We start from the raw sequence: 14120 nt of genomic DNA, 5'->3' as shown, positions 1-14120 counted from the left end.
GTGAGCCCTGCCACCTGCCCACTCCAAAACAAGCCCTTCGGATAGGAAAAGGGAACCTTTCCTAGGAAGCCTCTGTCACCAGGAAATCTGACGTGGAGGGCCTGGCCATGAGAAGATGCAAAATTTGAGTTACTACCAGGGCTTTAACCTTCGAGCTGTGCCCCGCAATCACCAGCGAGTTGACAGACTCACATTGACGAAGTGGGCTAAACCCAAGTGTCATCTGTCTTCATAGTACCTGCACATAGAATATTAGGATCCCCTTTGTAGAAACAAGGAGATTTGCCCCAAATCACATGTTAGCTCTGGGGTGGTGGACCCAGGGATGGCCCCTACAAATAATTTCAATCTTAACACTATTCCCTAGAGAAGGGTATGTGCTGGGTGTGATCACCAGGGATGAAGGCATCCACATATCTAACGGAGTGAAAGAGAAGAAAGCTTCACCCTCGCCCAATCTCTTCCCCACCAATAACCCACCCCAAGACCCAGGGTCCAGCTGAGTGGGGAACACTCATTTTGAGGACAAAGAGAACAACTAAAGGCAGGACACAGAGAGCATGAGCATGAAACCCAGGGAAATGGAGCAACAGCTTTTTTTTTTTTTAATGTTTATTTATTTACTTTTTAGAGAGAGCAGTATCAGGGGAGGGGCAGAGAGAGACGGAGACCCAGAATCTGAGCAGGCTCCAGGCTCTGAGCTGTCAGCACAGAGCCTGACCCAGGGCTCAAACCCAGGAACTGTGAGATCATGACCTGAGCCAAAGTCTAGCGCTTAACCGACTGAGCCGCCCCCCCCCCCACCCAGGCGCCCCTAGGGGAACAGCTTTTTAAGAAACCGAGTAACTTTTGTAAGCAGTTAGGCTTATGGCTTGTGTCTCAGAAGACTACGCATAACATACTTGGATTAGAACCACGTATTAAAAATTAGATTATATAATATAGAAATACATAAGGCAAAAACCCTTTGGATAAGAAAAATTCATAAGCATACCCCCCTCCAAAAACAAACAAAAACTAGGATACAAATTGGCAACTTCCAATTATACCATACACAAATCACATTCTTTTTTTTTTTTTTTTTTTTTTGACAATCCTGATTTATCTATTCATTTCGCTTCATGACAACAATGGTCACGTATAAAGTTTTTCAGTAGCAACTTTCTTAGCCACAGTCACGGAATTGGCCAATTAACTGGTGAGTCTGTACTATTAAACCCTACAGATAGATAGATAGATCGATAGATAGATAGAGATAGTGCAGGTTCCAAGAGGGTAAACGGTTGTGAAAATTTTAACCTCTGGTCTTTAAAGTCCTACTTCTTTGCATGGGGAGATACAAACAGATCTGAGCTTCTTGTTCATTCTCACACTTCAACTTGATACAAAAGCAGAAGACAATCACATCACTGACACACAACATGAACTGAAACCATGAGGTATGGGGACTAGACCCCATAGACTCAATGTCATGCTTAAGTTATTAAAACAAAAAACAAACCACCAAACACTACTAACAGTCCCTGAATTTCCCACAGGCCAAGGAACATTGGGGATTTTTAGATATTTCCCCTCCTCTGCCTGGGAATTTTTCTTCCCCCCCCTCCTCCCTCCTGTCTCAAGACAATGCCTTCAGCCTTTGAAACTGCATCCATTATAAACAGCTCTGAATATTAACACAGCCCAGAGTCCTGTTGGCTTTTAAAAGACCCCCAGGGTTTCAAATTGCAGTTGCTGAGAAGGGGGAAGGTCCCCAAAGAACAAATGTCACCAAGCTCATTCAAAAGGAGTTGAAAATTAGGCTTGCTCATGAAACTTACAGTTCTTCAACCCATGGGGTAAGTCAGAAGAATCCTTTTGAGTTTTAAACAAATGAGAAAAAAAGAAAAGACAAGACTCTGGTACAACCAACATCCATTATTACTTATAGACTTTGAATTCAATGAATCCCTTTTCCAGACTTCTCTCTCCTTTGGATGTCACTTTTAAAATAACCATAGGCTATGTTAAACAACTTCCCCGTCCTTGGCTCATAGGCCTTCAGGGCTTTAGCAGGTGCACAGAACTGGGCCAGGTGCATTGTTAAGTGACAAAAAAAAAAAAAAAAAAACAAACCCTAGTGGCTCTCTCGCATTCCTGTCCGCCCTGAAAGGGAGGATGCTGAAAAGCCTTTGCACCAAGGAGACACTTCTACAGAATAGGGGAGAGGCCCTTTCATTGTGAGCACGGTGTCTCAGGGAGAAAAGGTCAGCCAGAGGCCATCCCAATGTGCTCAGGAAAGGCTGCGTGGGGAACCCAGGCAAAGAAATGAACACTGCAGGGAGAGAAACCCTTAACTGAACGATCGGAGCTAGAGGACCGGGGCATCAGGACATCCAGGAGGAACCAGCTCTTATTATATTGCATTGAATCGTCTTCTCTTTTGGAGATGATGAATTATTCCTGACAACACATTCCAAAGCCCAAACCCTGTGAAATCTAGCGACCAAATGTGATTATGGAAAGAGAGGAGCACATCTCTTTTTAAAATAGTCCCTGGGAAAGAGACCACGAACAGTTCTGACATATCCTAAAGGCAAGGGGCAACTGTGTGCCAACACAGTTCACTTCTATGAGGATGTGGGAGTCTCTGTACGCTTTGTAATTTAACAGTATTCAAAAATTACATTTGATGCTTATAATTTCACATCAGAGGGACTTAAATAGTGTGCCTTTCTCTCAAGGCACCCAATTTTATTTGCCAGATTCCCTTACTCAAAACAGGTATCGGAGATCTAGTAACAGACAAGTGCTTCACCACGGAGGGGAAGAGAGGCCAGGCCAGGCTTCTGACACTTGTTGCAAAGACAAGGACCCTGAGCCCAAACTAATTATTCCTCAAACTCTGAGAGCACTTGCACCTTTCAGATGTTCTGCCATTAATCTGTGTTTCTGAGGTTCCCTATTCCAAACAACCGCTGCCCATCTTCATAAATCACAAGATGGCGAAGGTCTGCTGAGTTCTTCAGTTTTACATAGAGCCACAAAAAGGAAAACGGGCAGAAGGGAAGACCTCAGGGCAACCCTGACAATAATCAACTTCTCAAAACACACACACTCATGCACACACACATACGCGAATCTTAGCTGAGGTTCTGGAACAATTTGGTCATCGTTACTTTAAATCTAATTTGCATAAACAGGATGGGAAGTATTTTCCAAATACTTAATTCACAACACTCTGCACACCTGGCCCTTCCAGCACAGCTGTAAAATTTGAAAGACAAAGGCCCTCTTTGCTTCACAACTACAATGGCAACCTGGGCTGGTGCTTATTTTCTAATGCAATCCTGAGCACCACTTTGGAGCCAAAACCCACAAGGTTAGATTTAAGCCCCTGGCTTGGTCCTGCACTGGCATAAGGAGACCTAACACAAAGAGACCCAAATCAATACACTCATCTTAACGTGGCTCAGGAGAACCACACTCGGAGTCCTTGAGTGAAAGTCCTTACTTTAATTTTTTTTTTTTTTACGTTTATTTATTTTTGGGACAGAGAGAGACAGAGCATGAACGGGGGAGGGGCAGAGAGAGAGGGAGACACAGAATCGGAAGCAGGCTCCAGGATCTGAGCCATCAGCCCAGAGCCCGACGCGGGGCTCGAACTCACGGACCGCGAGATCGTGACCTGAGCTGAAGTCGGACGCTCAACCGACTGAGCCACCCAGGTGCCCCCCTTACTTTAAAAAGCCCTGTCTTGTCTTCCCTCCACAAAAAAGACCACTGAAAACCCAGATTTGTTCCTCCAGGGCCTGCCCTCCTTCCTATCCCAATGCCATGAGCCACCATGCAGCCCCCAGAACAGTTAAACCAGCAACCTACTGTGCTCAACCTCATGGCACAGGTAAGAGTCTAAGGTAAGTTGTATTTAATACTGCTTAAACAGCTTCTGAAGCCCTGCTCTCAAAAATAATTTCAAAGAAAGCAAACATCTAAGTTCTAAGAAGTCCAACTTCTTCTAAAGTTCTGGGAAGTGGGAATAAGGCTTGGCAGTGCTTGGTGCTATTTATGAATGTGCTGGTCGGGCTATGCCAATCTCACCTACGTCATGGGATGGCAGACTCAGTTATGGCTCAAATACTACAACCATAAGTTATTGTGCTGAATAAGTTATCCTGAGGCCCCAGGAATGAATGTATTTTCCCTTCTACCAGTGCCATTCCATTTTTTCTATTCAAACTGCATTTACGTTCACTAGGAAGAAATTTTACTTTCCCTACGCTAAGCCTAGGAGCAACTCCAAAATTAGATGCACTGTTTACAAAAGCAAAAAACAAAACAACAAAAACTTCCATAAAACCACAGGTCCCCTTCTATCTCAAACCCACAGCCTGAAATTGTTTGAACTAGCTGCAGTAAATCTAGTTCATGGGGTTATAAATGAACTCAAAGCAATTTTCTAGACACAATGGATTAAGGGTATAAACTTGGTGAAACTACAAGATATTTTATTTTATTATATACAGAGACTTTCTCTCCTAAAGTCTTGCAGAATCACAGCCAGGAATATAAAAGCATGTAACTATCCTGATAGAAAACTCAGAATAAGACTAATGATTTAAATGGAGAAATCTGGTCTAGAAAACACACACACACACACACACACACACACACACTACAACACACTTCACTTTTCTATAACCAGAAAAATGACTTTACAAATATTTTCCAAAAGAAACCCATTTTGTAGTGAACATGGTATTAACATATACGAATCAGAAATCACTATTCACATCTCAAAATCTAATCAGTTAACACCATAATCAGTATAATCACATCGACTGAAGCTCAAAATACCCACTTAGGTATTTACTGGTCATCAAATGTGTGAGTAAAAGAGACAAGACTGCAATTTAAAAGGTATTTATGTCATGTGAAACGTCACTCCCAAGCAACAGGAAGCCAAAAAAATGGCCAGTAGTTTTGCTCCAAAAATTAAAGGACAAGGCAAAGTGGATCTTGTGACCACAAGAAAGTGCCAATAACAGGACACCCTATGCTGTCTGCAAAGTCACTACTTCTGAGCTAAGTGCCTTCCCCACAATGCCATGAACATATGGCATTGGTAGTCATTCTTCCAACAGGTGAACACTCAAGAAGTTATTCTGATTCTGCCCACGTGATTTTATTTGAAAAACTATCCTAAGAAAACATAAAGGAAAAACCACAATACCTCAGACTGCCCCAAGTAAATGAAATACTACCTACTGGCAAGGCTGGGCTCTATCTATCTCCTACTACTTAACAGCCACTGCCTCTATTAAACCCCCCACTACCACCACTGGTCTTCACTAAGTCACTGAATCACATAGAAAAAGCAGAAAATTGCAGGGGAAAAGCTAACCATAACAAAAGTCCAGCCTCAAACTCTGAAGAACTTGATCCTTAGGCAATATGTAGCATGATGTGAGTTAAAGATCTGCACCCCGTTTTCAGAGGCACCGGCTCTTCACGTGAGAAAGGAACCAACTTTTCTTCTTTCCCCTTCACAGCAGCCAGATACCCAAACCACTTTTTCTTAGCTCAAGCCACAGGTGTTGGTTAAAAGTTATGTCATCAGTTGTCCCTTCTTCAAACACTGAATGTCCTGTCTGAGGACACTCCTGTGCCCCTCTACATTCTAGGAAAGACGTCCAATTATCCAACTAAAAAGCAGATGACTCAAGCTAGGCCTTTTCTGGAAGGTACTCATAGTTCTGCATAGATGCTAATTACCTATAACTCGATAGGATTTGACTCAGGACCATATTCTTAAAAGTAGAAAAAAGGCTATTATACTCTACCATATTTAGTGAAGTCTAATGCAGCTTTTTCCTGCCAACTCTCCTGTAAGAAGGGTCCCACTAAGTCCTGATAGGCCAAAACCATGACAGCACAGAAAAGAACGTCTTTCAGGTGAAACAAACAGCTTAAATCAAGCAAGTCCCCGGCACCCTCTCCTGAAGTAACACAACTCCAAAACTAATTTGCACCCTTTACAGGGGAGAAATGCTCAAGTGTGGGCTCCACCCTACTGGACCATCAAGCCCAAAAGGAAGGGTCTGGAAACACAGCTCCCTAATGCCCATCAGGTGGAAAGAGACCAGCACCCTCGGCAATCACAGATCCAGGAACTCTCCAAGTCCCCTAACTCAGGGCTGTTCCGGGGAAGGCAACCTTCCACCGTGGCCACAGCCAAGTCAGGCCACGGGGTCCTGGGGGAGGAGAAGGCTGCTACACGCGCACTCTCGCTAATAAATAATGTAAATGGAAGACTGGAGCCAAGAGTCACCTTCATTCATTACCCACTGGAAGGCCAAGGAGCTCAGACACCAAAGAGTTGGGTTACAGGAGAGGAAAAAAAGAAACACACACCCGCAGACCCCAGACAGACTTCCTCACACTCTCGCCTCCAGATGTTTCCCACTCCACCCACACACATACGCACAAACACCCTCGCCTCCACACTCTTCACTCACACTCCCTCACCTTCAGACTACCTCCCAGATCGCCCTCAGGCCCCGGGGCGCAGTCACCTCCACACCCTAAAACCTATGCTCGCTCACCTCCAGACCCCACGAGGAACAGCCTGTTCTCCCATGGAGCCGCATCACCCACGTTCTCACCTCCACACCCCAAAACCTATGCTCACTCACCTCCAAACGCCACGAGGCACACTCTTTTCTCCCCAGGACCCTCACCACCCACGTTCTCACTTCCACACCCCCATCAGGCACACTCTTCCCCTCCGGACCCCCATGTACGATCTCATCACCGCGACACACACACAGGCACGCCCCTCAATCCGCACGCCCTTCCCGGGTAAGCACCCCAGCCTCCCCGTCCCCAAGTGACAGCGCCCCGGGGCTCAGGGGAAGGGCGGCACTTACAGGCTCCGCGTCCAGGCGGGCAGGTCCGGAGGCAGCGCTGCTAGCCCGCGCCCGCCGCAGTCCAGCGAGTCCCCCGCGCAAGTGCAGGCGGCGGCGCAGGGCGGTCGCGGGCCGGCCGCAGCCGTCGCCGGCCCCAGCTGAAGCAGCAGCAGCAGCAGCAGCAGCCACAGGAGAGGACAGGGCGAGCGGCGCGGGGCCCCGAAAGCTCCCCGGACCGGCCGCGCCATCTTGTCTGGAACGCGCGGCGAACTCGGGGCGCGGGGGCTGCGAGGTCCCGGACGACCGCAGGCACCGGCTGGTCCGCGGGGGCTCCGCTCGGCACTAGGCTCCGCGCCGGGGCATGGCCGCCCGCACAAGTTTCCCCCGCTGCCGCGGCTCCGGCGCTCAGCGGGCCCCCGGTGCCCGGACCGCTCCGCAGCGCCCGGCTGGGGCCGCGAGCCCCGCGCCCATCCGGGCCGACCCGGCTGTGCTCGCTGCGAAGCCCACGGATCCGGGCAAGAGCTGCTCGGCCGGCTCTCCTCGTCCTCCCGCCGCGCTCCTGGCCGGATCTTGAGCCCCCGCGCACGCCAACTGCCGCCGCCGCCGGCCGAGGGCAGTGCGGCTGCCTCTGCTGCACAGAAAGCGCTCAGCCTCGCAGCCTGAGCTGTGCGCCCGAATGCATCTTCCTCTCGGCTCGGAGCGCCCGGCAGCCGACTCCGGGCTGGACGGCACGGTCACCCCCGCACTGCTTCGAGGGCCCCGTGCGCCTGGCTGTCCCAACGCCTTAGGCAGAGCGCGCGCGCGCAGTTCCGGGCTATGCGCGGCTCCTCAGCGAGGCGAGAGCCCAGCCGACCTCGCGGCGGAACAATCAGTCGCTTGCCTCTCGCCTCCCCGCGGCCCAGCCCCGACGGGTCCCCGAGGCTCCACCCCCGGCCGCTCGCCCTCACACACCCCCTGGGCTCCGCGCCCCGCGGCCTTCTGCGGGCCCACGTTGGATGCTTTGCAACAGCGCCCCGCCACGCCCCCTGCCTGCTGCTCATTGGCTGCCGGAGACCAGGACGACCAGCCCGGAGAGCCATTGGTGCGCTCACCATGATCCCGCCCCTCCGACCACCCCGCCCCACTCTCTTTTCCCACCCAAGGTGTGAAGGGCGGGGGACTGGGAGGAGAAAGGGTGAGGCGTCCTCCGAGTCTTAAAGGGGACTTGCAGTCTGGTAGTGGAAAAGCGGGATGCCGACTGGAGAGAGGAGGAAAGACATGCCCTCTGGGGCTAAGGGAGGAGAGAAAGTTGATAAAGAGGGCAACGCCTCCACTTTGCAGTAGTCTGACCAAAAAGTTTCTTCTCTTCTTCCCTGGCTGTAAATAGGGCCAAGGATATAGAGCAAATCTACACTCATTTTCCAGGTGCCCTCTAGGACCATAGACACAGATTTAAAACTCCGCAAATTTCCTACCTATTGAGGCATCTTTAGTTATTTCATTAGGGGTAGCCGCCTTCCTCATCTCACAACTTGAAGCTCCTTTCTGTTCCTGACTTGTTCTTGACCTCTTACACCCAGCAAGATGTCCTGGATTACCAAAATGAATGTGTGCTGCAGAAACCAACTCTCAAAGGTGCACACACTTCCACCCCCAACCCCACCCTGGTTAAAGGGTACTTCTGAAAATGATCCAGCCTTCGAAAAAGGGGTTGCTTTGTTTGCTCCTTTGTTTAAATCAGGCCCTTTTAAGCCAGTTTTCAAGTACTCCTAGAAGACAGTGAGAAAAATAGTAGTTGTTACAAATCTTCTAACTTTAGCCCTTACAAGTCCGAACATAGTAGCCATGTGTTACGACAGCGCATCCAAAACGTAAGAGCGGGCGGGTGCGCGCGCGCGCGCGCACACACACACACACACTGAGAAAGGGAAAAGATTAGCCCGGTAATATATAGCTGCCCCTCTGGGCGTTTTGGTTTGCTGGTGTCTCATGTCCCTTGCCAAATGTATGCAAGTTTCTAACTTAACTGCACACATTGTCAGGAAAATTAAGCAAGTCAAGTCTGTTGAAAAACACTTGCTCTAGCAAATGAAATCTGACTTGTGTTTTATGGAACCGGAGGAGAGGAGACATTTCTCAGGGAAAAAAAGCAAAAACAGTTTTAAAGGGTTTTGTTCCATGTTTGATGTATTCTAAGGGGGTTGTTTGAATTGAGATGTTAAACTTTTTCCTCAACCAGAAGAGCTTTTCTTTAAGTGAAATTGGGTTTGGGCTTGGTTGTCTGATGGTTACTGGTTTCCTTCTTATTCCCTCCTCCCCCCCTTTTTTCTCCTCTCCCTTCATCTGATTAAGTATGCTATCAGATAATGGTGCCTCACTTCTCTCTCTCCCCCCCCACCACTCTCTTTTTGCATGATCTCAGCAATGATGCCCAAAGCAATGTGTGTAAATCAATCCAAATATGATTCCCAAGAAACATTATCAGAAAAATGCTGCACCTGACCCTTCTACCCAGGGCTTTCACCAGCTTTTATATTTCATTTGTAATTCACATAAACACACACCTTCCATTTGGACAAGAAGAAATGTATCTCTTTGTTATAATGCCTTAGTAATAGTACTAGTAATAAGCCAAGGAATGGAATTTGAAGGACCCCCAAATATAAGAGGTCCTGTATGTCAATGTTTCTTAAACTTTTCAAGACCAAGGAACACAAAACAGTAATTTAATGCAGAATACCCATGAACATTTCCTTCAAGAAAACCCTGGTCAGATCCTCCTAGCCTGACCCCCACCTCAAAACGAAACAATATACACAGCAAAAAGAAATTGAACTCATTGAACCTCTTGAGCTGCTGACCTAGACTTATCTTTCAGGTCTGTTCCATTAGAAGTACTGTAAAATGGATATTTCTTATCAGATGTTTTCCAAATGCTTGTGGGTGTACCTGTGCCATGCTGTTTTGGGACACCAAAATTCTGAAGGCTGGGTTTGAGAATCTACAAGGGAAGGGTGTGCCCACAAATCTAAAGCATCCCCTGTGGTCTAGTTACCATGCAGCCAGAGAGAAGGATTCCAACACCAGGGAACACTTGGGGGGACTGGGCGCCTGAGCCTTGGCAATTCCTCTCGTCTACAGCAGAGCATGAAGTCATGTCTGCTCCCCATACCATGTATGGAAGTTTGCCCACATACTAGCAACCTGCTTGTGATTGAAAGGAGAGTGTGGGCTTGGAGAGCAGTGATGTCGGGCTCAGGAGAGAATTCATCTGCGGCTGCAACCTAGGATCGGGAGACCTGAATGGCAACAACAATGGCAAATTTCTAAGGGAGTCCATGTCCCTGCTCCTCAAAGAGCAAGTCTTGGCACACTCAGCACGGAGCAACGGTTGATTTGGGTACTCTGCGTCCTCATTTTCCTCCACTGCCCTTTTCACAAGTTTAAATAATTATTTATTCCTTGAAGGGGACATCCAGGCTTTTCAGTGTTCTAGTTCATTTTAATTCACTGAAGAGCAAACTCCAGGCATAAATCCCCCATGAGAATCACAGCAGGCCTCTTTTTTTTTTTTTTTAATTGTTTTTAATTATTTATTTTTGGGAGACAGAGAGAGCATAAGGAGGGGAGGGGCAGAGACAGAGGGAGACAGAGAATCCAAAGCAAGCTTCAGGCTGCGACCTGTCAGCACAGAGTCTGACACGGGGCTCGAACCCACAAAGCACGGGATCATGACCTGGGCCAAAGTCGGATACTTAACTGACTGAGCCACCCAGGCGCCCCGCAGGTCTCTCTTGAATACAGAAGCCCTAGTAATGGATCATTTTCAACCCATTGAAAAAGAGGAACCCAGAATCTAAATAGCCTAAAATCACCAAGTGGGGAGAGAAGCAAATGATAAAATCAAAACAAAGCAGGTTAATCATGGGAATTTCTTTTTAAACACAAATTCCGTAGGACCGAATCATGGCAGTTTGTTACAGTTCTAGGTGGTGATAATTGGCAGTTTTATGGAACGCTGAGATTCAGAAGTGCTGTCTCACTGTTAGAAGAGACTTTATATCAGGTTCAGTACCTCAGAAGAGCACAGGGCAGCAGTCAGAAGACATGGCCTCTAGCCAGGCCTCATTACCATGAAGCCTTTCCTTAAACCTCGGTTTTTTCAAATGGAGAACAAGGATAATGGTACTTCTGACCTGAGTGCTAAGACAGTTAAGGAAGGGTCTGCTTTGAAAGAGGACACAAGGGCCTGTATAAACTGCTTAGGGCTACCTACATCCAAGGCTGATCTTCAAGGTTATTGAATTTTTACACTGGAGAAACTGAGATTCCATATACATATCATAGATGGAAATTTTTAGTAGGTGTTTTCAGCATAGAGTGTTCTCCCCCCCCCCCCAGGAATGCCACAAAGGGTTAATAATTACCTTTAAAACCCCTGAAGACTTGCTGGGTGATGACAGCCCAGCTCTGAGCCTGTTTTGTATCTCTCTCCCAAGGAAAAGAAAGCTGTATACTCATTAACTCCTTCCTCGCAATAATCTTGTCAAGGAGGTAGATCAGCCAGAGAAGGTAAGAGAAGAAGCTAGTGGGTTCTGGGATGGAATATGAGAAGAGTCAATCTCGAGATTCCTCTGTCCCCCATTCCAACATTTTTCTTTGGCAGAGGTGGGAAGAGGTTATGTTCTGTTGAGCAACCTCTGGCTATTGGAATACTGGTTCGTGCCCAAATGGTGCCAAGCTTTCATTATAAAAAGAATGCTCAACTTGGGGCACCTGGATGGCTCAGTCGGCTGAGCGTCTGATTCTTGGTTTCAGCTCAGGTCATGATCTCCCGGTGCATGGGATCGAGCCCCACATGGGGCTGTGAACTGACAATGTGGAGCCTGCTTGGGATTCTGTCTCTCCCTCTGTCTCTCTGCCCATCCCCAACTCACACCTGCTCACTCCCTTTCAAAATAAATAAACTAAAAAAAGGAAAAAAGAAAGAATGCTCAACTCCCTGCCCTCTTCTACACAGCAGCAGCAACCAGGGACCCAAAGCAGCAGTCTACCGTCTACCAGAAACAAACCTTCACCCACATCCTTGCCTTGTGGATTTGTGATTTTAACCGGTTTGCTGAATGGATAAGGAAAAATTTTATGAAAGCTATCAGCATTTCAAAATTCTGAGAGTCTGGAATGAGGGTCGATATAAGAAGCAGCCTCTTAGGGGCACCTGGGTGGCTCAGTTGGTGAACCATCTAACTCTTGGTTTCGGGTCTGGTCATGATCTCACAGTTTGTGAGATTGAGCCCCACGCTGGGCTCCAGGCTGATGGTGTGGAGCCTGCTTGGGAGTCTCTCTCTCTCTCTCTCTCTCTCTCTCTCTCTCTCTCTGTCTCTCTCTCTCTCCACCCCTCCACTCCCCAAAATAAATAAATAAACATTTTTTTAAAAAGCAGCCTCTTAGCTTCAATGATGAAGAGATGTGCTAATTCCATCATCAACAGGGACGACACCCCTCACCCTCCATTGGCTGCCTTTCCAAATGTCACTTGGAACAGCACGTGAAAGGGGAGGGGGATGGAAAATCACAGTTTATACCTTACTGCCAACACCTTAGAAGCAACACTATGATGTATATAAAGAACAGCACATTTATCATAACTTATAATAATAATCTCCGTGAAGTCATGTACGTTATATTTTTCCAAGTAATTCATGTCATAACAACAGCTATCACTTACTGAGCACTTATTATGTGTCTGTCACTTGGCTGAGTGTTTTACATACTTTTTTCATTGAGGTTGATGTCGAGAAAAACGCCGAAGGCCACCCAAGCTAATACGTGACAAGCCCGAGATTCTAAGCCAGCACTGTGGACACCAAAGATCCACTATGATATTTGAGCCTCGTAAATTTTGAATATGACAGTTGTTATTGCTCCCACCTCGTAGATGAGAAGGCTGAGGTTAAGTGATAGCGTCAAGGTCACACAGGATCAAGAATCAATAGAACCTGAAATCAAAGTTCCATCTCAACCATCACCACACATGCTTGATAGTCAATACACATCTTAAGAGATGCATCATGATGCTTACTTCTCAAGGATTTTGTGGACATAATTGTTTTCCTCTTCCATACTTGCTAATGGCTTTCCAGATTTTCCTCTACGATTAAAAAGCTAAAAATTTTAGGATAAATATATTGGCCTTCACCACCACAAACACAGCAAACACAACACGTCAACTCATAATGACGATACCTCGACTCTGGTCAATCTGATTACCCGAGCCACACCCTAGTTAGGGGTTGGGTCAGGACCCCCAAGCCTGTGCTAGAAGTCACCCAGCCACTCTCTTCTCACTTTTCTACTTGAATTATTTTGTGTGTTTATTTCTCCTTCTAGACTGCCCGCTCATTACGTTCAGAGCCTGAGGCTCAGCCCTGTCTTGCTAGTCCCGTTGTCTAGCACAATTTCAGGCACAAGGTAGACAGAGAGGCAACACTTGCTGCCTGAGCCCCACCTGGTCTGCAAGGAAGGACACTTTACCAAGCACCCCCTCTCCACATCTTAAGCAAGCTTGTCGTCCAAATGCATGCACCAACGGCAACAACATCACCTAAAGCTTGTCAGAAATGTGAATCTCAGGTCGCATCCCAGACCCACAGGATCCGGATCTGCCTTTTACAGGCCCCCGGAGGATCCATTTGCCCACTTAAAATTAAGAAGCACGGGAAAAATTTTATGAAAGCTATCAGCATTTCAAAATCCCGAGAGTCTGGAATGAGGGTTGATATAAGAAGCAGCCTCTTAGGGGCACCTGGGTGGCTTCATGGTGCCTATCTCATAGAATCCTATGTACCCCAAATGCACATCTCCTGTGACTGTCTCCCCAAACACTTCCTGCCACAAAGATAGACTCTTTGCACTTTATGTGTTTTGAAAAATTTTTTAAAGTATTTATTTTTGAGAGAGAGAGAGAGAGAATAAGCCAGGGAGGGGCAGAGAGAGAGAGAGAGAGAGAGACCTAGAAGCTAAAGCAGGCTCCAGGCTCTGAGCTGTCAGCACAGATCCCAACACAGGGCTGGAACTCACAGACCGCAGGATCATGACTGGAGCTGAAGTCAGACGCTTAAGTGACCGAGCCGCCCAGGCACCCCTGCACTTTATGTATTTTTATGTGCACTTGTGCATGCTTACATTTTCCACATTTTCACAGAGCCCTTAATAAAATCATTTCAAAAACATAAGCAAGCATGTCGTTGGCAT

The 14120-nt window shown here is 47.3% G+C and overlaps 1 protein-coding gene across 1 annotated transcript in view; it reads right to left on the bottom strand.

The window, feature by feature from the left end:
- The window catches only part of LRIG1 (leucine rich repeats and immunoglobulin like domains 1), a 116328-nt gene extending 108488 nt beyond the window's left edge, over positions 1-7840 (bottom strand). Inside the window, exon 1 of the mRNA XM_058726242.1 lies at positions 6909-7840. Within this exon, the coding sequence (XP_058582225.1) occupies positions 6909-7135 (227 nt within the window). The 5' untranslated portion in view covers positions 7136-7840. The remainder of the gene's footprint in view (positions 1-6908) is intronic.
- Positions 7841-14120: the final 6280 nt, after the last annotated feature.

Source organism: Neofelis nebulosa, chromosome 4, assembly GCF_028018385.1.
Source record: "Neofelis nebulosa isolate mNeoNeb1 chromosome 4, mNeoNeb1.pri, whole genome shotgun sequence".
Classification (NCBI taxonomy): Eukaryota; Metazoa; Chordata; class Mammalia; order Carnivora; family Felidae; genus Neofelis; species Neofelis nebulosa.
Note: the sequence above shows the minus strand (reverse complement) of the source record. Positions and strands in the feature narration are given on the sequence as shown.